At 38.6% G+C, this 23,740-nt stretch overlaps 1 protein-coding gene across 1 annotated transcript; it reads left to right on the top strand.

Moving 5' to 3' along the window:
• Positions 1 to 186: 186 nt before the first annotated feature.
• elp1 (elongator acetyltransferase complex subunit 1) lies at positions 187 to 23,019 on the top strand. The gene is made up of 37 exons (XM_053641551.1): positions 187 to 377; positions 551 to 702; positions 2,199 to 2,351; positions 2,456 to 2,537; positions 2,628 to 2,708; positions 2,817 to 2,902; positions 3,161 to 3,260; positions 4,706 to 4,796; positions 5,614 to 5,737; positions 5,863 to 5,956; positions 6,106 to 6,336; positions 8,152 to 8,322; positions 8,485 to 8,569; positions 9,111 to 9,272; positions 9,412 to 9,518; positions 11,259 to 11,362; positions 11,451 to 11,504; positions 11,757 to 11,862; positions 13,105 to 13,220; positions 13,511 to 13,584; positions 13,670 to 13,748; positions 13,823 to 13,902; positions 13,984 to 14,136; positions 14,223 to 14,308; positions 15,454 to 15,602; positions 15,722 to 15,845; positions 16,001 to 16,098; positions 16,585 to 16,786; positions 17,035 to 17,096; positions 18,284 to 18,346; positions 18,450 to 18,510; positions 18,613 to 18,726; positions 18,849 to 18,960; positions 20,540 to 20,667; positions 21,037 to 21,188; positions 22,641 to 22,719; positions 22,809 to 23,019. The coding sequence occupies exons 2-37, from the start codon at positions 553 to 555 to the stop codon at positions 22,874 to 22,876; spliced, it is 3,981 nt and encodes a 1,326-aa protein (XP_053497526.1). The 5' UTR covers positions 187 to 377; positions 551 to 552; the 3' UTR covers positions 22,877 to 23,019.
• Positions 23,020 to 23,740: the final 721 nt, after the last annotated feature.

Raw genomic sequence — 23,740 nt, 5'->3', positions numbered from 1 at the left:
TTGGCTTATATATATATATATATATATATATATAATACAGGTATACAGCTGTATATTGAACTGTACAAATATAAGATATACGGCTTATGGTAGAGAATATAGTACTGAGTAATGACTTGTCCTCGGCCTTAGATGTCCATTTTCCCAAACCTTTATTTATTTATTTATTTTGTCTCGACAGGAATAATAAGAACAGCAATATTTCACTTCTCGACCACTAGATGGCAGTGTTAAAATGCCACCACGTGTCTGTCTAGTATCATGTCGACTATTTTTTTTTCTTTAGAGGTCAGAGTTGAAACTACAGGATCTTGACAGCGTGTTTCTGTTGTTATGCGCCGTATGATTTTCCTCTCATCGTATAAACAGACCGAAAGGTATTTAATGTTTATGGTAATATTTTCTGCATTTTAGCTGTTTATAGTTATACTTAGTAAGACGGCAGCTTTCATTTTCTAGCTTTTTAAAAGCACAGGCTGACTAGCACAGCTAGCATAAATGGACAGATACATGTGTGTGTTAAATGATGAACGTTTCGTGTTGTTTACAGAAATGAGAAACCTAAAGCTGCTGAAATGTGTGCGCATGTCGGAGCTGCAGAGTCCAGGCTCTCCTCAGTGTGTTTCTGTGAGGATAGACACAGACACCATACTGGTCGCCTCTCAGTTCTGCATCACAGAGTACGACCCCCGGACAGGCCAGGTAACACCACCTGTATGTCCTAAACCCCCAGGCCAGGTAACACCACCTGTATGTCCTAAACCCCCAGGCCAGGTAACACCACCTGTATGTCCTAAACCCCATCATATTCCCTGCATAGTGCATTAGTTTGGGAGGTTTGCCACTTTATAATAATGCCCAAATGTATCTAATATAGAATCTCAAATTCATTCATAAACTCCCACAGTACAGTACACTTCAGTACAGCTGATTAATCCAAATAATCCAGTTTTATTTGTATGGAGCTTTCAGCAGTAGACACGGACTATGTTTACATGGACAGCAATAATCTGATTATTGACCTTATTCTGAATAAGACAATATTGTGATTAAGATGTTTACATGAGTTGATTTTAGAATATTCCTTTCATGTTCCCGTTTTACATGTTATAGAACATAGATCAATTAACGTCACACGTCATTACGTCCTCACACCACGCCGTGTGACGTTCCCTCCAGAATTTCACGTATCGACATACAGTTGGTCTTCGTTATGGTACTGTATACAGTTTTGGGTGTTTCATTTTTCATTTTATGAGTATGACTTTAGTCTGATTAAGGTCATCAATAATCGCTGTTTACATGCTAGTTTCTTAATCAGAGTATTATCTTAATCGGGTTAATATCAGATTACTGTTGTCGATGTAAACATACTGACTGTCCCAAAGCAGCTTTAGATCCTTATTTAATGAACTAAATCTAACTAGTCAAATATTATTCGTGTTATTTTCAATCATACAATAAAGTGTTGACTGTTTACTAGTAATGGGAATATCTGATCATTTTACTGACTTGGATCTTTGAACCTCGTTCTGCAAAATGAACGGATCTTTATTCAAGTCATTTCATTCAACAGAATTACGTTAAAATGTTACATTTTCAATAGCCAGATTCCCCCAACTCGTCTTCTTACGCAAACTTTGATCATATTTGATCCGAAGAAAATGATAATGCGGCCAAGGACAACTTAAGAGAAACAGAAATTATTTATTCACCACTCAGCTGCGTCTTCTGGTCTGGTCCACATAGGCTGAGGCGCTTGTGGCCTCTTTTCTCATAACTTTTTGTGTTATATTATATTTTCTGAAGAGAAGATAAAAGTAAAAAAAGAAAGTCTCTTGCTTTATCAACGTGAGTTGCCCCGGCATACAGATAACATTTAAAGCATTAACTAAGTCGTTATTACCAGATTCAGTTTTATGGAAAAGAAGCATCATGACAGAAATACTTGTATCCAACACTGCTGCTTGTTTAAATTGCGATTTTAATCCTAAGAAACTGTTTATTCAAACCTCAATGTTGTTCTACACGTCCATGTTGTCAGACTTCAAAACCCACTTGATTTAATTTATCACTTCACTTCCACGTTTAATCAGTTGAACCCTGCGTGACATTGGCTTTTAAGGATCAGACACTGACTTTGCTGTTTGATTATTTAAGCTTTGTGAAGTTTATTTTCAGTGTTTTCCTTTCTTTAGGTATTGAATGAAGTGTCTCTAACCATGGAGAGCTATCTCCCAGAGGATGGCAGCGGTGTTGTTGTGGGTATTCAGGATCTGCCGGATCAGGAGTCTGTTTGTGTGGCCACTGCCCAGGGCGATGTCATTCTGTGGAGCCTTAATACTAATCAGGTATTCATACAGTCAGCCCGACCCCTGTTCACCTTACCTAGTTACATGTTTTATGTAATTAATGCTGTTTTGAAAACATTTGACAGTACATGTGTGTTTGCTAGCTGGAGTGTGTGGGAAGTGTGGATAGTGGACTCACTGCCATGAGTTGGAGTCCAGACCAGGAGCTGGTGACGCTCTGCACAGGTCTGTCACTGAGTGACGTTTATACCAGTGCTGTAATGGATTCGTTATATAGCTGCTGTGTGATTTATTATGCGCTGTTCTGCTCTTTAGGACAGGAGACGATCATCTTAATGACCAAAGACTTTGAGCCTATAACTGAGGTGGCCATTCAGCAGGATGAGTTTGGAGAAGGTGAGACTTTCACATGTTCAGAGCGTAGAGAAATAACTGAAAGTTTCTCTATGTTAAGATAACCGATTGATTTAATGGACTAATTCATCTGTTGTGTTTGTGTGTCAGGTAAATTCATCACAGTAGGATGGGGTAAGAAGGAGACTCAGTTTCATGGCTCAGAGGGGAAGCAGGCGGCGCAGAGGAAAGCTGCAGTAAGAATTCATTATTTATTATTATTTATTTATTGTTAGATATCAAGATTGTTTGTTTGCGTTATCAGTTTTTTAATGTAGAGCTGAATATTGTAAAAAATGCTCAGTCACCTTGAGAACTAGGAAACATCCTATAGCTGAACAATTCCTTAAAACTAGAGACAGTCTACAAATAATTTACTATATACTACAGTATTCATTGTGATTTGTATGTCCGTATATATTTCACTTGCAAATTTCTGCTGCATTCCATATAAGGAAGTGCAGCCTGCAGTGCCATGGGACGACCGCATGCCGAGGATTACATGGAGAGGCGATGGGCAGCTTTTTGCAGTCGGCGCAATCTGTCCTCAGACAGGCAGGTGTCTCATTATTATATAACCAGGGCTGGAGAAATGAATAACCCTGAACAAGCTCATTATGTGTCTGGGCTGCTTATTTTTTCATTCATAGTTGCCTAATGGATCCTTAGGTTTAACAACCAGAAAAAGAAACTACTACTCCTTATTAACATTACCAAAACAAAAAGTTTAATTTGGTATGTAGCTACAGTGGTGCTTGAAAGTCTGTGAACCCTTTAGAGTTTTCTAGATATCTGGCTAAATATATATATATTATAACATCATCAGATTTTCACAAAAGTCCTAAAAGTAGACAGGGAACCCAACTAAACAAATGAGACAAAAATAATATACTTGCTCATTGATTCATTGAGGAAAATGATCTAATATTACATGTCTGTGAGTGGCAAAAGTATGTGAATCTCTAGGATTAGCAGTTTAATTTGAAGTTAGGTTAACATAAATTAGAGTCAGGTGTTTTTAGTCAATGAGATGACAATCAGGTGTAAGTGAGCGTCCTGTTTTATTTAAAGAACAGGGATCTAGGAAAGTCTGCTCTTCACATGTTTGTCTAATAGAAATATTGTGGAAGGACCTGAAGCAAGCAGTTCATGTGAGTAAACCCAACAACATCCCAGAGTTGAAGCTGTTCTGTACTGAGGAATGGGATAAAATTCCTCCAGGCCGATGTTCAAGACTGATCAACAGTTACTAGAAACGTTTAGTTGCAGTTATTGCTGCACAAGGGGGTCACTGCAGATACTGAAAGCAAAGGTTCACATACTTTTGCCACTCACAGATCTGTAATATTGGATCATTTTCCTCAATACATAAATTACCAAGTTTAATATTTTTGTCTTGTTTGTATAATTGGGTTCTCTTTATCTAAATTTATTTTGTGAAAATCTGATGATGTTTTAGGTCATATTTATGCAGATATATAGAAATTTCTAAAGGGTTCACAACATTCCAAGCACCATTGTATGTTTAAATCTAAAGCACTTCACCATGATGTGTGCACCATGACACTGTAACTGTACCTTATGCTTCCCGAATCAGGCTGCATGCTGCATTACACACATGCTTGATAGACTATCATTTCAGAACCAGGAGCATGCAGGTGTCATATTACTCTCCTGTCAATTTATCTCGCCGTTAAACAAATCAGCTGAAAAGACTTGTACAATATCTTTTACATGCAATGTGAGGACAGAATACAACAGCTCATAGCCAAAACATGAGTCAGTGACTTGCTGACTTTTAATGTGCTACTTTAGAGCTTTTGTTAAAAGAGGATAGAATATGAGATGCTTTCCTTTCCCTTAGTCTGCATTAATGCAATTAACTAGCTCCCCATACGCTATTATATCATGTTAGCTTCCACCTTTTAGCCCAGTCGGTTTCAGGACAACCTGGTGGACTAGCTAATGAATTTATGATTTGTGCTTTTGTCTCGTTTCAGGTGCTAGAAAAGTCAGAGTGTGGAACAGAGAGTGTGTCCTGCAGGCTACTAGTGAAGTTGTCAACGGCCTTGAAGAAGCTCTCTGCTGGAAGTAAGAGCTTCTGAAATAATCACTCACATATGTGTCTTTTTTGTAATAAATTAACCCCTTAAACTTTAGCAGAAGATTTATCTCTCTTGTAGCTACACACATTTCCTATTAGTTTTATGGTAGTTAATAAATTTGTAGAAATAATACGCTCTAAAATGGTCCCCAAGAAATCAAAAAGGATGTTTTGTGGTTTTTAGTATGAATATGTTAGACTTAAGGTTATCTATAAGCTAGTGGGCTGCAAAACAACAAAAAAATTAACATTTAGAAGATATATGCATTCACAATTTACAGTCTCTACTACCAATACGGATCAACAACTTGGATGACATCATTCTGTACTTCAGCTTCTCATCAGATTTGCTGTCCAATCAAATGTTCTCTAGAATCTGAAGGGTCCCGCCCCCAAAGTTATAAGAATGATCATGCTGAAGTTGTCGTTATTGAGCAAGCAAAATTATATTAGCAAGCATGGCTCGTAAATGTGTTTTTGGCACTTTGAAGAAGGAGGTATATGTGCCAGCTCACTGCTTTGTGACAGACATTTTTCCATGGTACTAACTGTCAAGTACGGCTTAGCCCATGCTGTGAGGTAAGCAAAACACTATTGGCTAATTAAAAAGTGGGAGGAGCGACCCAATATGTCCTTACCTAACTTTCTGTTTCAGTGGAAATTACGTCAACACATCGAATAATGCTGTGAGTTTCAAGGCACTTCATGGGGACGTTAATAAAAAAAAAAACCTGGACATTTGTCTTAGCAACCTAAGCTTGTTGGTCTACAGTGTAAAGCCTAACAATGTTGTGTGTGTTTCAGACCTTCGGGTAGCGTGATAGCCTGCACTCAGCGGCACCCAAACAAATACTGTGTTGTGTTTATGGAAAAGAATGGCCTGCTGCATGGAGACTTTACTCTGCCCTTCGGCAAGGACCAGGTTAAGGTGGGCCATGATTCATCAGTACACTGTAGAGTACATGACCTCTGGGCTTTAATCAAATACTGGATAAACAGCGCTGTTTTTGTGTCTGTGTGTGTTAATGTATGTAAGTGTGTATCGTGTTTCAGGTGAAGGAGTTGCTTTGGAACAGTGACTCCACGGTGCTGGCTGTTTGGCTCATGGATCTGAACCCAGGAGTGAACGGCAACCGCAACACATACAGTTAAATATGACTTAACATTTATTTAATGTATACATTTTAATTATCTGTAATTACATTACATTTAATTATCTGTAAATATCTTTCCACTATCAGTTTCTATTTCATTAATTACCAACTCTGTCCCTTTTTTTAATCTTTTTTTTTTTAGTTCAGCTATGGACGGTAGGGAATTACCACTGGTACCTGAAACAGAGTCTGCATTTTGGAAGTGAGCCCTCAAAGGCTCCAGTCTGTGTGTGTTGGGACCCTGTGAAGCCACTCCACCTCCACCTGATGGCTCATGACTGGAGCACTTACACTTATGACTGGGGCTGGAGCACAGATCGTAGCCAAGGATATGATTCACATGATAATGCCAATGTGGCAGTCATTGATGGAGGTGAGAGCCTCGTGACTACCTCACTGGTTGTTCATATGTGTGTTCTGAGATGCTATGCTCAAAGCTGGGTTCAGAGATTTTTCATTTTGAACACTCTTTTGACATTTTGGCAAAGTTGGCCTAACAAACAGTCCCCTCCGAAAGTATTAGAACAGCAAGGCCCATCATTTGATCAAGGCCATTGATCAAAAGATAAATATGAGATGATAGATCAGAATTTCAGCTTTCATTTCCTGATACTTACATCTAGATATGTTGAACAACTTAAAACATGGCACCTTTGGTTGCAGACCAACCAATTTTTAGATGAGCAAAAGTATAGGAACTGAAAGTCTTAAAGTAAATAAAAGCAAATAACACTTAATAATTGGTTTGGCTTGCTTTTCTCCCATAGACAGCTCTGTGGTCTTCATGTTGGTTTATCCTTTTTAACAAATGCAGTCCTAAACCTAGGGCTCCAACCAAGAGTAGACTTTCAGAGCTATTAATTGTTTAAACAATCAGTTTAACAGGGCACACCTGTGCAGCAAGTAATACCTGTCAGTTGCATGTTCCAATATTTTTGATCGCTTGAAAAAAAAAATGGGTGGGTTCAAACAAAAGGTGCCATGATCTAAGTTGTTTAACACATCTAGATGTAAATAGGAGGAAATGATAGCTGAAATTCTGATCTATTGTCTCATATTCATCTTTTGATTCAGTAATAGAAGTGTACTTGTTGTTCCAGTACTTTTGGAGAGGATTCTATCTGCTCAGAGGAAGGAGTTAGGTGTCTGTGACACTCCAGGTTCAGGACAAAGAGTACTTGTACTGTCATTCAGGTGTCTTAGCCTAGGCATTGCACATACATGTGTTTTCAGTGCTTCACCTGGACCACTTAAAGGAAAGCACCCCCCTAAAACACTGTAAATACATTTAGAATGAAATATTTGTGATGTGCTTAGCGATTGTGGTGCTAATTTGGTTGATGGTGTGTTTTTTGTTAGTGTGAGAAGCTAGTGGTTTGTGCTGCACTGACTTCATGTAGGTTAATTGCTAGCACTCTTGCAATGGTATTTAACAGAAAAAAATCTCAAACATAAATGATAACAGACAGGTTATCCTCTTAGCTCCTAAAAACAAAAGAACAAGAGCTTCTTTTCTCACTCACAACATTTCTTAGAGATGTTCAGTGTCAAGTTAGTGAGAAAATCCAACCTTAGAAGTAGTGCAGAAAGCAAACACAGGACTCGAAATTTCCAACATGCAGTGCAGCTATACAATGCATTCACGGCAGAGCTTTGACTTGGCTAGTTAGTGAGCTACGAGATGAAGAGTGTGTTGGCATTGATGACGGTATTCGCATGTAAGTTGAAGCTTTGGATCCTGAGCTGTTTGAGCAAAGTGTACAGATGAGGTAAGAGAGCTGGAAAACAAAAGCACTAAAACGCTGCTGCATTAATCTCTTTAGATAGAGATGAATTCCCACTGATGACTCTATCAGCTGGCAGTTAAACAGCATTATGGATAGTGTAGTAATCGAAGTGGTGTTAAATGATGTGCAAACAAAAAAAGTCAACTCAGAATGTCATTTGCAAAATAAATCTTGGACATTATTGGAGATCATATGTTAATTATACAGATTAGTATGTAAGTCATTCAGGATGTAGTTTTCCTTTAAGGGAGGGACAGAATTGGAAAAAATTAACCTTCTGCTAATTTCTATTAAAATCACTGACTATGCCTTTAAGGTCAGCATAGATTTATATATACGTAGATATAACCAGCTTGCCCAGGACTTTGGTCTCTAAATCTTTTGTCCTTCTTGTCTTACAGCTAAACTTATGGTGACAGCATTTCGTCAGTCTGTGGTTCCTCCACCCATGTGTTCTTATGAACTGCAGTTTCCTTCTCCTATCAACTTGGTCACCTTCCACGCACAGCCTCTGAGTACCAATGAGCTTGCAGCATTAACAGCAGACGGATGTTTGCATATCGCTAGCCGAGGTGCGCTGATTACAAAAAAAAAAACATGACAAATTAACAAAGCATTTTCTCTTTCTGTTTTTCTTCCTGTGCATTACAGTATGGTGTGTTTCAGTGGCCATATTCATGCTTTGTTTTGAGTTTACTTGAAAGCAAATAACGGTTTTCACCTTTCTCACTCAGACGGTGAAGATGCCAGTGAGCCTGTTAAAGATGCATCTGGATTTAGAGTCGTCTCTAAACCACTGGTTTTACAAAAGACATACAGGTTAGATTACAGCACTGTGACAACACTATCGCATAAAAAAACACTGGATGGAAACACCAGATGCGAATAAAATCTCCAAAATGCACATAATATACGCTCAATTGAAGTGGATAATTTTTTTATTTGATAAGAAGACATGCACATAAACTATGACGGAAACACATTTACCAGATATATTCCTCATGTGCATCAGAAAAAAAGTCATGTGACTTTGCCACAGCAAATCATGTGATTGGATAATTAGCTCAGAAAAATAAACGTGGCAGAGAGAGAGAGATGTGCCACTTCCCCCGGAAGTGACGATTTTGTTCACTTGAACACATGGAATGGAAACGATGCTTTATTTGCAAATGTTTTATATTCAAATTTTTTTCAATTTGAGTTAAATTCACTTAAATGGGAACATAGCTAATGTCTTTATTTTAATGTATTGCTGTTATTATTCTTGTAAGGCGTGTGTGTGTGTGTGTGTGTGTGTGTGTGTGTGTGAGATTTTTGTTTTTTGTTTGTTTGTTTGATGCTGATTGTACCTTCTGTGCAGTGTTGCAGTGGCTCACGAGGGGGTTCTGGCTCTGCGTCTGCTGCTCTGGCTGAGGAAGGATGTGTACGTGGCAGTCGCATGTGGAAACAAACTAAACCAGTCACATCTATTCGTACTGACCCCAGCAGAGATCCAGAGCTCAGAACCCAGACTGGACATCAGGTACAGACCAACATCACATATTTCAAGCTCTACAATTCATTGTGTAATATTAATTTTAACTAACCTGTAGAACTGGATAATGTATGGAATGCTGCTATCTTGCTTTCATCCCTGTAATTTGGTCTGTGTGTTAATTCAGGTCAGAGGTCAAGGTTGAAGGTCATGTGATCAGCATGTGCCATAGCTCTAAGAGTGACACGTTGGTTCTGCAGCTGGAGGATGGACAGATCAGGAGAGTGAACTGGGGTGAGTGATCCTAGCAGTACTGAGCTTGATTCTGTACTTTAATAGTGTTTGTATGGAAGATGGCATGGTGTATTCAGTCTAGAGATAGACCGATATAGATTTTTTTTAATAACCAATACCGATATTTACATGTTTATGTGCTCGATAACCGATATGCAAAACTGATATTTATTTATTGTTTTACTTAATTATTGTTTGACACAATAATAAACCACCACTGAACTGAACAAGCCGTTTTATTTAGAACAGTTTTGTCAATTTAAATTCCTCCTTGCATACAAAACAATACAACTCTTATTTATACACAAATAAATAGAGGGGTCTGAAGTGTGCAAAAAATAAAATAAAAATAAATTGCACCCACTATTTTACTAAAGTATCTTTTTTTTTTTTTTTTTTTTAAATAAAAGCTTCGATAAGGTAAACAAAGAGGTAAAACAAATAAAGTACATAAAAATAATTCTAACCCTATGCTCTTGTTCATTTGGCGTTCTTTGCAAACTGCCACCCCTGGCAATGACCGTGTGAAGTAAGTCCATTGAAGTAAGGTTTTTCATCCTTTCAGTCATCTTAAACAAAAAGGTGTTGAAAGTTAGCAGTCTTTCATGTTAAATTTCATCTTCATATTACAACAATAAAAACATATTTTTACTTAGAAAAACATCAGCATCAACACTAATATTAACAATAGGCAAAATAAATTTAGAAAGTCTAATGTTTTCAAATGGAGAACATAAATAAATGACGGTGGACTCAACTTTACATAAATGTAATTACTGATTTTAAACTACAGTTTTAAAAGGTTTATGTGCCGTTTAGGCTAACGAGTGAAGACAACTACTTCGCTGAATAAGTGTACATTGTCAGGAAAGTAACAAACTAAACAGTGTATATACAATTACAGAGTCCATCTCAACTGGTATGTTATCAGAATTATTAATAATGTTTTTGTCGGTCTAGATTTTGAAATACCTGCTGACAGAGCACTGTTTATCTATGCGTTTACACAGAACTATACTCAAACTGCGATTGCTCGCGGCGATAATAAATAATGTTTATTAGCGAAATAAAGGATATATAGTAAATGTTAATATAATTTAGGTTTTATTTCCAACATGCACTTATTCAAGGCTGTTTTATTTAATTAATGTAAAGTTACGTCTTTGGGACATGACTTGACAGTTTATGTGACTCTGAGTTCGTTTCTATTCTTAGTGCCAAGCTGCTTAAACTACATATCAAGCATTTATGTAACCCATCTCATTTGTGCATTAATGGCTATGTTAAATAAATAAATTAATTAAAATTAAAGCAAAGCAAGTGTACTTTACCTGTGCACACCGTTGTTGACTCATCTCCCCTCAGCTGTAATGACGGTCCTGTGCGCAATTCTCAAAACACCCACAAGATGCCGCCATTTATCGGTAAAACCGATATTTAAAAAGCAATATCCGATTAAGGAAAAATTTTTACATATCAGGAAAATTATCGTTAAAAATATTGGTAAAACTGATTATCAGTCGATCTTTAATTCAGTCCCAGCTGATACTACTGAATAATACACACCGACAGTTTCTTGAGTTGATACACCAGAATTTGAGCTAAATTTTACCAAAAATTTTGATAAACAATATTTTGGTGGGTATTCCTGCATTATACAATGCCACATATTTTACTGAATTATTTTTATTCTATTATGGATCAAGCAGTACAGTAATTATGCAATACTTTAATGTTCAGACTCCGCAGCAATAACAGTGACTGAATGGAAGGATTCTTTAGAGTTCAGTGTTAACTTTCCCCAGCCCTGTGTTCACACTGCACTGTGTACCATCAACGGAGAGGTAACGATACAGGAAACACATTTTGCTTTGTCTTTCTTCAAATATGTCTGTTGTGGTGTGTATTCAGATGTATTGTGTCTCTCTGCAGGAGCATTTAGTAGGACTGACAGAAAGATCCCACCTCTATATTGGTAACAGTGTGGTATGTATGAGTGATCTAAAACTCCTTTATAATAACACTACGAGTAAAGATTTTAATAGTCTTCCATGTCACACCTAATAATAATAATAATAAGAAGAAGAAGAAACAACTTTATTTTATATAGCACCTTTAAAAATGCCTCTCTAGAGGGAAGAAACAGGGCTACATGAAGAACATGGATTTGACACAGGAAGAGTTGTAGAGGTGTATTTAGTCACGTATATCTGGTTAAATTATATTTTTGTTCTGCAGGTCGCGTCTAATATTTCCTCCTTTGTGGTGTATGATGAGTTCCTCCTTCTCACCACACAATCTCACATCTGCAGTTGCTTCCACCTGACCACACTGTCAATCAAAGGTAAGAGGCCGAGGTGCAGTCAGCATGTTTTATTGTTTTCTTCTTCTTATATCACAGCAATGCTAAGAACAATAAAAACAGAGGCAACTTTTTTCTCTGTCGTGAAGTTAATAAGCCAAAAAACTCAGCTTGTCATGATACCAAGAAATTGTAAAAGCCCTCTTTCCTAAAGACACTGGAGACTCCTAACAGGTGTACACAAACATTTGCTTATATAGTGATGTATGTTTGTGAGATGCACCGTAGTCCAGCTAAACTATATTTTAGTCCAGTATATACAGTGCTGTGAAGAAGTATTTGCTGATTTCTTCTGTTGTGTATATCTCATACTAAATTGTTTCAGAAATTAAAACAAATATAAGATAAAACAAAGGCAACCTGAGTAAACGCACAATACAGTTTTAAAATGGTAGTTATTTATTGAACCAAAAATGTTATCCAATACCAACTGGGCTTGTGTGAAAATGTATTTGCCCCCATAGTTACGAATTCCCAAATTCTATGAAACTGCATTCGTAATGGGGTTCAGCTGGACTAGATACAACCAGACCGGTTTACTGCAAACCCTGTTCAATCAAATCAACACTTAAATAGAACTTTCTTCAACAGCATGAAGTTAAAAGGTTAAAAGGTCTTAGCCAGTAACACACTATGCCAAAATTGAAGGAAATTCCAGAAATGATGAGGAAGAAGGTGGTTGAAATACATCAGTCTGGGAAGGGTTGCAAAGCTATTTCAAAGGCTCTGGTACTCCAAAGGACCACAGTGAGAGGCGTTATCTCCAAATGGAAAAACCCGGCACAGTAGTGAACCTTCCCAGAAGTGGCTGACCTTCCAACATTCCTCCAAGAGCACAGCAACTACTCATCCAGGAAGTTGAAAAAGAGTCAAGGACAACATCAAAGGACCTACAGGCCTCTCTTGTGTCAATAAAGGTCACTGTTCATGACTCCACTATCAGAAAGACACTGGGCAAAAATGGCATCCATGGAAGAGTGGTGAAGTGAAAACCACTGCTAACTCAGAAGAACATTAACGATCGTCTGAATTTTGTCAAAACACACCTTGATGATCCTCAAACCTTTTGGGAGAATGTTCTGTGGATTGATGAGTCGAAAGTGGAACTGTTTGGAAGACAGGAGTCCCGTTACAAAATTGTATCTGTGAGCAAGATTAGATGACGGAGCTCGCACTGTGAGCCTCTTTGTAAATTCATACACTGTTGTCATGGTGTGTCTGCAGATGTGCAGGTGGCTCTGAGTTCAGAAGCAGCTCAAAATGATGAGAGTGTGCGCAGGGTGGAGAGAGGATCTCGCATCGTTACTGTGGTGCCTCAGGACACCAGACTCATCCTACAGGTTAGCACTGAACTCAACAACTAGCTTGCACTCACGCATCATTCATGCTGCCTGTCAGCTTCAGATAAGCTAATGAAAGCTAAAATTCTCCATATTTTTAGACTTGACGCTTTCCTAGGCAGTAAGTCAAGAACCTTCTTACCTTCTGGCTGTAAATTAGTCGAAAGAAGTACACAAGAAGTCAGTTTGAGACTGCAGAGTTGCAGATTAAAATCCCTGTGATGTTAATTCCTGATCATTTTAGACAAGCTTTAATAACCAGCTGTGTGCATTTCCCCCCCCCCCCCCAGATGCCCCGTGGTAACCTAGAGACCATCCATCATCGAGCTCTTGTGCTTGCTCAAGTCAGGAAGTGGCTTGATGAGTATGTGTATTTAATAACTCATAAAGAGCATAAAATTCACAAGGTCACATTTTCATACGTTTTGAAATATTCCACACTAATCTAGGCTGAAATTTAGAGATGCTTTCGAATGCATGAGGAAGCTGCGGATCAACCTGAACCTAATCTACGACCACAATCCGAACGTGAGTGATCTCATCATCGTGTGATTTCCTCTTATATGTTGTAGTGAAGTAACCTTATGCCCTTTGATTCACAGGTGTTCTTGGAGAATGCGGAGCTGTTTCTGAAACAGATTGCCTCAGTCAACTACATCAACCTTTTTCTTACAGAGCTCAAGTAAGTGCCTTTCTGCTTATACAGTGTCCGAGTATATGTTTGAAGTTCATTATAAGCATGATAGGATTTATTACTTAATAGAGAGGAAGATACGACCAAGACAATGTACCCGTGTCCAGTGAGTTCTGCATGCCAGACTGCTTCAGTAACAGCGAGAGAAGGTCAGGGGAGGAGGAAAGTGGACATTGTCTGTGATGCTCTGCAATCAGCCATGGAGACTCTCGATCCACATAAGTATGCCCTTTAAAATTTATATTGTGAATATATCTTACTCAGCCGACCAATAATGAACTATGTGATTGTTTTTTCCCCCCTCACAGATACTGCTTGTGCATTTTAACATCTCATGTGAGGAAGACGAAGCCAGAACTTGAGACTGCTCTACAGAAAGTCCATGAATTGCGTGGTAAGAATTAGGGACGGGCCACAGAGCAGTGACAAAACACTGATAAATAGTTTTTCCTGTTGTTTATGTGTGTGTGTTTATATCATACAGCCAATTTTTCACATATTTATGAAGGGTGCTGATAAACAATTTAGCATGTAAAAGGGGGAAATGAAACAGCTGATACATAAAGTATATTTGAATGTCCAATAAGGTACTCATTATTTTAAGTAATGATTGAAACAGTTAGGGTTATAAAAGTTTTGACAATTCCTACAATATTCCAGAAGGCACTAGTGAGAATTAATACAATTTCAGTAGTGTCTCCCTTAAATTCTTTTTTGGGCACTAGAGGGCATTAAGATCTCTCTTTGTGAGGATAGGATCACTGAGTCATGAAATATAATTTGGGTATAATTGAAAGCTTTCTGGAGTGGTGCTGTGCGACAGATTATGAGTAAAGCGGTGTACATTTAGATTTATATAATTTTAAGGTTTTGCTGCTGAACCTGAAATTGAAATGGACTTAATTGTGATTATACAGTATGTCCTGATTCTACACAGAATATTTAAGTGGGTGTCAAACAACACAAAACAAACCAACAACAAAAAAGCAAATATAAAAACTTATTGCATAAATATTCACCCCTGCTGCTGTGATACCCCTAAATTATTTCTTGTGCCATCAGAAGTCAAATGATTAGTGGTATGGAGTTTACCTATGTGTAATTAAAGTGTCACAGACAGTTGTGACACGACTGTTGCTGCAAGGCCCTAGAGTTTGTTAGCGAACATACTGTACGTAAACAAACAGCATCATGAAGACCATGAGGCCATCAGAACAAGTCCATGATAAATTTCTGGAAAAGTATCAGTCCATTGTAGTTTCTGGTTGTGTTAGTGTACTAGTTTAAGGCGAGTTAATACTTATGAAATCATAACTTTTGTATTGTTTTTTTTATTTGTAAATAGTTTTTCAAGCTATATTGATTTGTGTTTAGCTAAAACTTTTGTCTGTTTCATTCTTGAGTGCATAAAATACCAGCAAAATGATCAGATATTGAAATGATAAACTGCTTAGAATATTAAAATCTGTATATATCCATCTCCCCTGAGTTTATATGTTTGTTTTTGTGAATGTTAACCTTGTGATTTTTTGTGATTAGTGAACCCACCCAGTGCAGAAAATGCAGTGAGTGCAGAGGAGGCTCTGAAGTACCTCTTGTTCCTGGTCAACGTTAATGAATTGTATGAACACTCTCTGGGAACCTATGACTTTGACCTGGTGCTCATGGTAGCGGAAAAGTCTCAGAAGGTTGGGGATGTTTCCGTGTAGTTTGTATGGACACTATTTTTTTTGTAAAACTTTCAATAGAAAACCTGAGTGAAATCTTACCTGCACTCTTATGTTCTCCCCTCTTTTATCATCTCTAGGACCCTAAAGAATATCTTTCCTTCCTGAACATGCTGAAAACCCTGGAACCTAATTACCAGCGCTATACCATAGACAAACACCTGAAGAGATACAAGAAGGCCTTGCATCACCTCAGCAAGTGTGGTGAGACCTTACACAGTCTGAGTATAGGTTAACAATATACATAGAAAACATACACGCAAAAGAGCTAAATATTTGTTTGTTTCTCTCTCTCTCTGTCTCCCTCTCTCTTCCCCCCTCCCTCCTTCCCCCTCTCTCTTTCCCCCTCCCTCCCTCAGGCGAGGAGCACTTCACTGAGTTATTAAACCTGGTGAAAGACCAGAAGCTATACACCGAAGCTCTGCAGCTCTACCCTGCAGATAGCCAGCAATACAAGGTTACTTCTCCTATAAATGCTGATTAAATAACATGTTTAGGTCCCTGGCTTAAATGTTCTCTAGTATGACTGTCAACTTGTGCATGGGATCCTCTGTAAACTTATATTGTAAAATTGTGTGCTGTGCTTAAAAGACATCCTGTGAAAAAATGTGAATGAATTGGTAGTTTGTACTATGGTCTGACTTATTTATCGGTTGGCGGATAAAATTGAGAGATATTAGTAATACGTGACCGTGATTATTATAGGTGCTGGTTTGTAGCTGTAAAAGCAGTGCTGAAGCTGCCTCTCAAACCAGTGAGTCTGAGGGGCGATGCTTGCATAGGACACCATTTGTTCAATGGTCACCTAGAACTGATATTAGGATTCTATGCACAGACTTAATGGCATTAAATGCATTCATAAACACGATGCTCATTTGAACAGTCACATCCCTGAATTGTGCTGAGTTCACAAATAACTCTGACCTCTCTATGATGCCATCAGGCGCTAAGTGTGGCCTACGCTGAACACCTGTTGGAGGATCAGCAGGCTGAGCAGGCAGGGTTGTTGCTATGGCGATGTGGAGAGATGCCCCGTGCTTTGCAGGCCTTCATCAGCTGCACCAGCTGGAGACACGCCCTCGCCGTGGCAACACACATCCCTGTGCCACCCACACAGCTGACACAGCTTGCACGAGATCTAGCAGGTATTGTGTGTGTGTGTGTGTGTGTGTGTGTGTGTGTGTGTGTGAGTGAGTGCAGTCATCCATCTAACCTCCTAATAACCCATGCAAGTGGTTTAGGATACATATCTAATAGCTCAAGAAATAACCTAAAACAAATCCATGAAACTGATAATCCTGAGTCTTTACACTCAACACACAAATGGATTTTTCCTATTGTGCTGTGATTAATATCAGTAAAATAGATATGTTGGTTTTTTTCAATGTTTCAGAGAAGCTTCTGGAAATGAGGAGACATACAGAGGCTGCTCTGCTGCTGGAGCAGTATGCTAAGGTGCGTGTAATTGAATCAGCCCTTTAAATTCCCTCTCACTGCTTTGTATCTCCAGGATTCTTGCAGTAGTGTAGCTACTGGGCCATTATTTAAAGTAATAAATGCACAACTGAGAGAAATATTCCAGCATTTTTCATCTCTATCTACTCATTTTGGCATGTTTCCCTGTACTGAGAAAAAGACAGAAAATCGGTTTACTCAAACCTTGCTAAAGGCAGTTGTCGAATTCAGGCAATAACATGAGTTCGAAATTACAACCATTGCAGTCCTGGGGTGAGACAGACATGATCAGAAGTCTGATCAGTGCTGTTTTTTGTAGCTTCATCCAACTTTCTAACACTGGATCAATTATGTGCCATTAGGCCAAAGCTGTGGCACTCCTGTGTTTATTATGAGATACACTGTTTAGCTGGAATCCAAATAGGTCATTTATATAGATTTAGGGCTTAATATAAACAGACCACTGATTGCAGATTTGATTAAATCGTTCTTTATAAATGTTTCAAGGTTTTCGACTGTTTTCTCATTGCTGGGAAATAAGTTGAAGTTCTTGTCTGTGCTAATGACACATGCTACAGATGTGGTTGAGAAAGATTAGACAGAAAATGTTGGAGTCATTCTTTAATTAATGGGCTGTGCTGCTATAGGAAAATAATCACTGGTGAGGTGGTGTGATGCGGCCTGGCGCAAAGTAGTTACTATTACCAGCAGGTCCTGAAGTGTTCCTGACTTATTCCGTAATTAGTAAAATCACTGTGATATGACGCGTCATACAACTTATGTTTATAATTATGTTTAATGTTGTGGAAGATCAGTTCCTGTTATCACTTATGTTATAGCAGCTATAAATTCCCTCACCAGCATCTATTTTGTTCTGTCTTGAAGTTACTAAGACAAAAAAGCAGCTTGTAATGTCTCCGAGAAAGTCCTCTATCCTGAAGACTCTCCTGTGTTGTAAAAGTTAAAATTACGGCTTTACCTCCGACTGTTACAAAATGCTGACACTGGAGACTCCTTCCAAAAATTGCTGAATAAATGTCTATCCACATATATTTCTGTACTTTGTTGGATTCTATTACCTTGTACATTACATGTATTATACAGATCTTGTTCATGAGGATGCAGATATAAATCGCGGGAGTATTTTGTGCACGTTAATTGAAAGTGGAATATGGTGATCTTTTCAGGACTGCGAGGAGGCTATTTCTGCCTTGATTGAAGGAGCTGCATGGGAGGAAGCTCTCAGACTAGTGAGTCATTTGTGCTTTAATTTGACATTTCTTACAATTTCTTATTTCTTCTACATGTCGTAAAACTTGTATTTTGAATCTACTGTTTATTTCTTTATTACAGATTTACCTTTACAACAGACCAGACATCATTGAAACCAATTTGAAGCCTGCGCTTTTGGAAGGTACTAAACACTTTTCACCCTTGACTTTAACAAGTCTTAATAAACTTTTTCTGCTTGTTCGTTCTTAAGCTTCAAGCTTGATTTTTGTCTGATTCTGCTCAGCTCACAGTACTCAGATGGCCTTTGTGGACTCTCAAAGGGCTCTGTTCACACGCCATAAAAACAGACTGGCCTTTGTGCGAGAGCAGAAAGAGAAGGCTAGACTGGAGTTTGTTGGTAAATACCACTGTAAAATTTGTAGCTATAAAATGTCTAGCTTTTTTGTAGGCTTTTAGATGGAACACACAGGACTGATTTAGAGATGTTTTGTGCTGTTTCACCGTTTCTTTCCACTGCAGATGATGACGGCCAAGACTGCGCAGACGCTGAACTCTACTCAGAGGCCAGCAGCGTCCTGACCGGCAGCCGTCTTGGATCAAAGTATTCGCACAGCAACTCCCGCATCTCCTCGTAAGTATTCAGTAGTAACGAACTTAGTTCAGATGTTCTACTCAGCTCAGCATGTCCTCATGTGAGATAGGAAAACATTCCCCACACTGTACCTGCAGCCTTTCATTATTCTCACAAAGCTCCTCTCACCCCTTTGATGCACGTCCCGTTCATGCACAGGATTGTTGATCATCATACTCATTGCTTTATATTGCACAAAACAACTGCACATATCTGCACTTTATCAGACTGTTGCTGCCACTCATCTCTATATCCCCACAATATATTTTTCTACTTTTTTAAAATACTTTCCTATTTTCTAACTCTTACGTACGTTTTATGTAACGGACAGTCGTAAAATGCATTTCACTACACGTCGTACTTTGTATGGTTGTGTGCGTGTGTGAGACATACAAAATTTGATTTGAGACGATGCCATAACCGACATACCTAGTTCAATCTATCATGCCTCACTAAGGTGACTCGGTTTGCCTTATTTATACCACACATCACAGGCATGTGACTGGTCAAAATGTACAATTTGTTTGAAGGTGGGAGCATCGTTAATAAACGACCAAATCAACACATTGCCGATTAAAATGTTTAGGGCTCTCTGCTATTTTTCTACGTAAGATTGATACCATGAATATACAACAAACATTACGGAATTAAATATATGGAGAGTAAGGAGGCAGTGCATCTTTCATGCAACTGGCAGAGCGTTTCTGAGGAATGCCTGGGAAAACTGACCAAGTGAAGAAAGTGTGTGCAATGATTATAGGTGCCAAATGTCTTTATTATACGATACCCAGTTCTGATCATAGACAGATATCCTCACAGTAAAAAAAAAAGGCTTGTGAGGGAATGACTTTATAACTGGTAAAGCTGGCAAGAACAACTGGACATGCCACAGCATTAACTGTAACTATAAATGGATAAAAGGTATGATGTGTCATATTTTAATACAAGTGTATAAGTGGAATAAAACGGCTAATGATACGCTGTTATTGGAGAATAATCAGCTTCAGGGTTGTAATTCCAGATATCCTGGGCAGCTGTGGCTCAGCTACTAATCGTAGGGTTGGCGGTTCGATTCCCGGCCAACATGTCTCCACATGCCAAAGTGTCCTTGGGCAAGACACTGAACCCTAAGTTGCTCCTGATGGCAAGTTAGCGCCTTGCCATCTGGCAGTTCTACAAGTTCTGCAGTCATGTGTGTGTTTGTGTGTGTGAGAGAGAGAAAATGGGTGAATGAGAAACAGTGTAAAGCGCGTTGTAAACAGTGTAAACTGCTAAGGTTAAAAGAAGCGCTATATAAGTGCAGACCATTCACCGTGTCACATTGTTAACAGCATGCTTAGTCATGTTTTATTCCTTACGTATTGTGTTAGGCACAACATTTCAACTTAACCGTGACATTACTAGCAAAATGTATTATATTTTTTGAGAGATTTTTCTGAGAAGAAAAAAAAACAACCTCTTTTTCTTGGCAGTTCATGAGGAACAAGCATGAACAACAGCCACAGAAGAAAATGTCTGTGTTTCCTATGCAATTTGTTCATGCTGAAAGCCTGAGGCTGATTGCAGCTCTTTCTTTCAGGAGATCATCTAAGAACCGCAGGAAAGCTGAAGGAAAGAAGCACAGCTTAAAGGAAGGAAGCCCCTTTGAGGACATTGCCCTTCTCCATGCCATTATCCAGATCATACACATCGTTGACAAGATGAGGGGTAAGATTAGAAATCACTTTTAGTTCTGCTCAGCTGAGTGAAAAGTGCTGCAGGGATTGTCCCTGCTCATGACTTATGGATGTAGAGAACTGTGTCTGTGCATGGATTGACCTAATCTGTGGGAAGGCTCTGTTTTAGGCACTAGCAGCAGAGATGAGAAACTCCGCAGCAGCCAGAGGCTCTTGACTTACATCAGAAAAATGCTTATTTAAGACAGGTTTTGACAGCAGCTTGGAAGACTGCAGTTCTGTGGTTTATTTTATATATTTGTCGTGTGCCGTTTTATATATTTATTTGCTTTTGTCTGGAGCCGTGTTGTGTAATATCAGAAACATCCGTGACCGCAGCGTGTCGTTTTTTCCTCCACAGAGGAAATCCATAGTCTCCTGAAGGCACTGATACTGTTTCAGTTTGACAAGCTGGCCAGAAGCCTGCAGTTAGACTACAGCATGCTGCTTCGGCTCATCGACACGGGCATCCCTGAGATCTGGCATGAAGGAATTCAACAAAGCCAAACTCCAGTAAGAGACACACTCAGCACTTATGTTTGTTGTTTGAAGTGGCTGAGGTATTTGAAATAAGCTTGTTCAAATTCATGTACTGCAGTGGTTCTCAACCGGGGGGGGGCGGAATAGAGATCGGAAGTGGGGCGCAAATTGTTTTCAAGAAATAAAAAACAGACAGGGCATCATTTGGGGACTCTGTGTATTTTATTGCTTTTCAAAAAGAATGCGCATAAATGAAAAACCCTGTGTTCTCTCTCCCTCTGTATTTTCTTTTTGCTGGGGAGAGGTGGAGTTTAGCCTGCCTTTTATCTAGCTGTCAGTGCAGACCAGTGTTGCCAACTTAGTGACTTTTTAGACAAACCGTAGCGACTTTCCAAATAGCGCCAGTACTGTCCTGAAAGTGTGAGGTCTTGATTTCCTGTTGCACTCACACCTCTCTCTGCATCTCCTCTGTTCAGTGAGAGGCTGAGAGCCGGAAATTGGACAATGTCATGGCTAATGAGACACGCCCTTCCTCCCAGTTTACATCATTCATATGAGAATGTTTTTAGAATGCAAGACGAATGGAAAAATGATAATGATAATGAGTCTTTATTGGTCACATATAAATTACAGCACAGTGAAATTCTTTTCTTCGCATACCCCAGCATGTTAGGAAGTTGGGGTCATGTAAAATAGTCCACATTATTACAGTCTAGTTCTCTTGTTCAAAGTAGTTTTAGTGTTCAGAAACATTTTTGATCATTCATGTTCCATACCTGTCCGTTATATAGTTTTATTAAAGTCATAAAAGTTATGAAAATAAATTTTAAAAAGTACAAAAACAATCTATCTGTCAAAAACAAATTATAGATTAGGTTATGTATAGATAGATTTTATATAGAATAGATAATCAGTATAAGTGGTCGCCTCCTATATGGGGATGGAGGGCGTGTCACATGATAGGGGAGGCTTAGGGGGGCTTTAGTTACAAATGGTTGAGAAGCTCTGATGTACTGGAAATCCTGACGCATCAAAATGTCCAGATTTCATTTGAACCCATTTAATTCGAGACCACTGTCTACTAGACAATTAATAATAATGAAAATCTAAATGAACTCAATTATACATACAACTTTGATAAATATGGGTTGTGATTTCCACCACTGTAACAAAAAACCCCCCAAAAATTATGGTTATGTGCAGGAGACCCCTGCAGATCCCCAGATCACTCTTTGAGAACCACCGTATTAGATGATACAATTCTCTAACTTCTTCCTCAGATAAGGCTTCAGGAGAACAAAATGGCAGCATGTTCATCTCACTTTGTTTGCTAAAATCCCCCTACTGTTGTAACAGATGAAGCGGTTCTGATTGAGCTTAAACCAGAACGAGCATATGCTCTGATAAAGTATGGGCTGGCATTCAGAAGTACTGATTTATTATTGATATAACTCGTGAATTTGAAATCCAATGCCTCTGTTTTAGATCACAGGGCCCAATTCAACAGCCAACAGCATCATGGCTTCGTTTCAGCAGCCCAGACCAACCACAGTTCCCCTGCAGGGTGAGTCCTCGCTAAAAAACAAACCCTATCACAGTCTGTTATCTGAGCTGTGAATTAAAGAGCTGTGTTTTTCTCTCTCTCTCTCTCAGATGCAGAGATCCTCACACCACCCAAGATGCGCCAGTCTGTCAAATGGAAACTCTCAATCCTAGAATAGTTCTTGTTTATAAACAGGTTGCATATGTTTCAGTGTATTATTAAATAATTTCATATCCTGAAAGCGAAATGGCTTTTGAGGTTAATCTCATATTGTCCAATATGTGCATTTTTGTGTGAAATACATGTATTAAAAATGTTGCATTATTTATAAAGCAATGAAATGATTTTTGCTCTACAATAGCTTAAAAATGGTCAGTTTTCTCTTATAAATTTGGTTGTGTTTATTGATCTGAAATACACTTTGGGGTAAATAGAGAGATTGTTTTCCTCTAGGTCCAGAGGAAAGTAAGATAAGGACAAAAACTCTGGATTGTTTGAGTCTTGCCTGACTTCCTGCAAGTTCCACCTCTTCTCACATCAATGACTACTCCTTTAGGCCATTTAACATCCTGCTGTCAGCAGTGACAAGGTTATGCCTTTGGTTTGAAACCACTTCTAGCTTTTGGTACAGCACACCCTCACAAGCTATGCTACCTTGGCTAGACATCTGAATCTTGACTGCCGTTTTCCTTTCTGCATCATTAACCCACTGAGTTCTGTGAGCTAAAGGACACTCGAATTCTCTAAGGTTCAAGGCCAGTTCTGGGGACCCTGTACACCTAATCAAATAATAAAATTTTTTTAGCTTGCTGTGTACTCGGCAAAGGCAAACTGTATCGAGAGTAAAAATGCTTCCTCTTCATTGTTCTAGAAATCACAGGCCAATGCTGTTTAGGCATACATCTATACAGAACACATGCTTATATAATTAGTATATGCTTTAATTCCTGGCTTTGAATTAATGGCATATAGATTATTATTTTTTTTTTTCTCCATTTTTAAAGGCATGTTGGGCAAACAAAACTATATAGAGCTGTACATT

The sequence above is a fragment of the Ictalurus furcatus genome, chromosome 14 (genome assembly GCF_023375685.1).
Source record: "Ictalurus furcatus strain D&B chromosome 14, Billie_1.0, whole genome shotgun sequence".
Taxonomy (NCBI): Eukaryota; Metazoa; Chordata; class Actinopteri; order Siluriformes; family Ictaluridae; genus Ictalurus; species Ictalurus furcatus.
This window is presented reverse-complemented; position numbering and strand designations above follow the sequence as displayed.

Excerpts from the sequence above, each read along its gene's own strand:
- elp1 (XM_053641551.1), top strand. The coding sequence starts at position 553 with ATGAGAAACCTAAAGCTGCTGAAATGTGTGCGCATGTCGGAGCTGCAG. Across the intron at positions 18,347-18,449 it reads GGGAGGAAGCTCTCAGACTA|ATTTACCTTTACAACAGACC; the intron begins GTGAGTCATTTG and ends TCTTTATTACAG. Across the intron at positions 20,668-21,036 it reads CATCGTTGACAAGATGAGGG|AGGAAATCCATAGTCTCCTG; the intron begins GTAAGATTAGAA and ends TTTCCTCCACAG.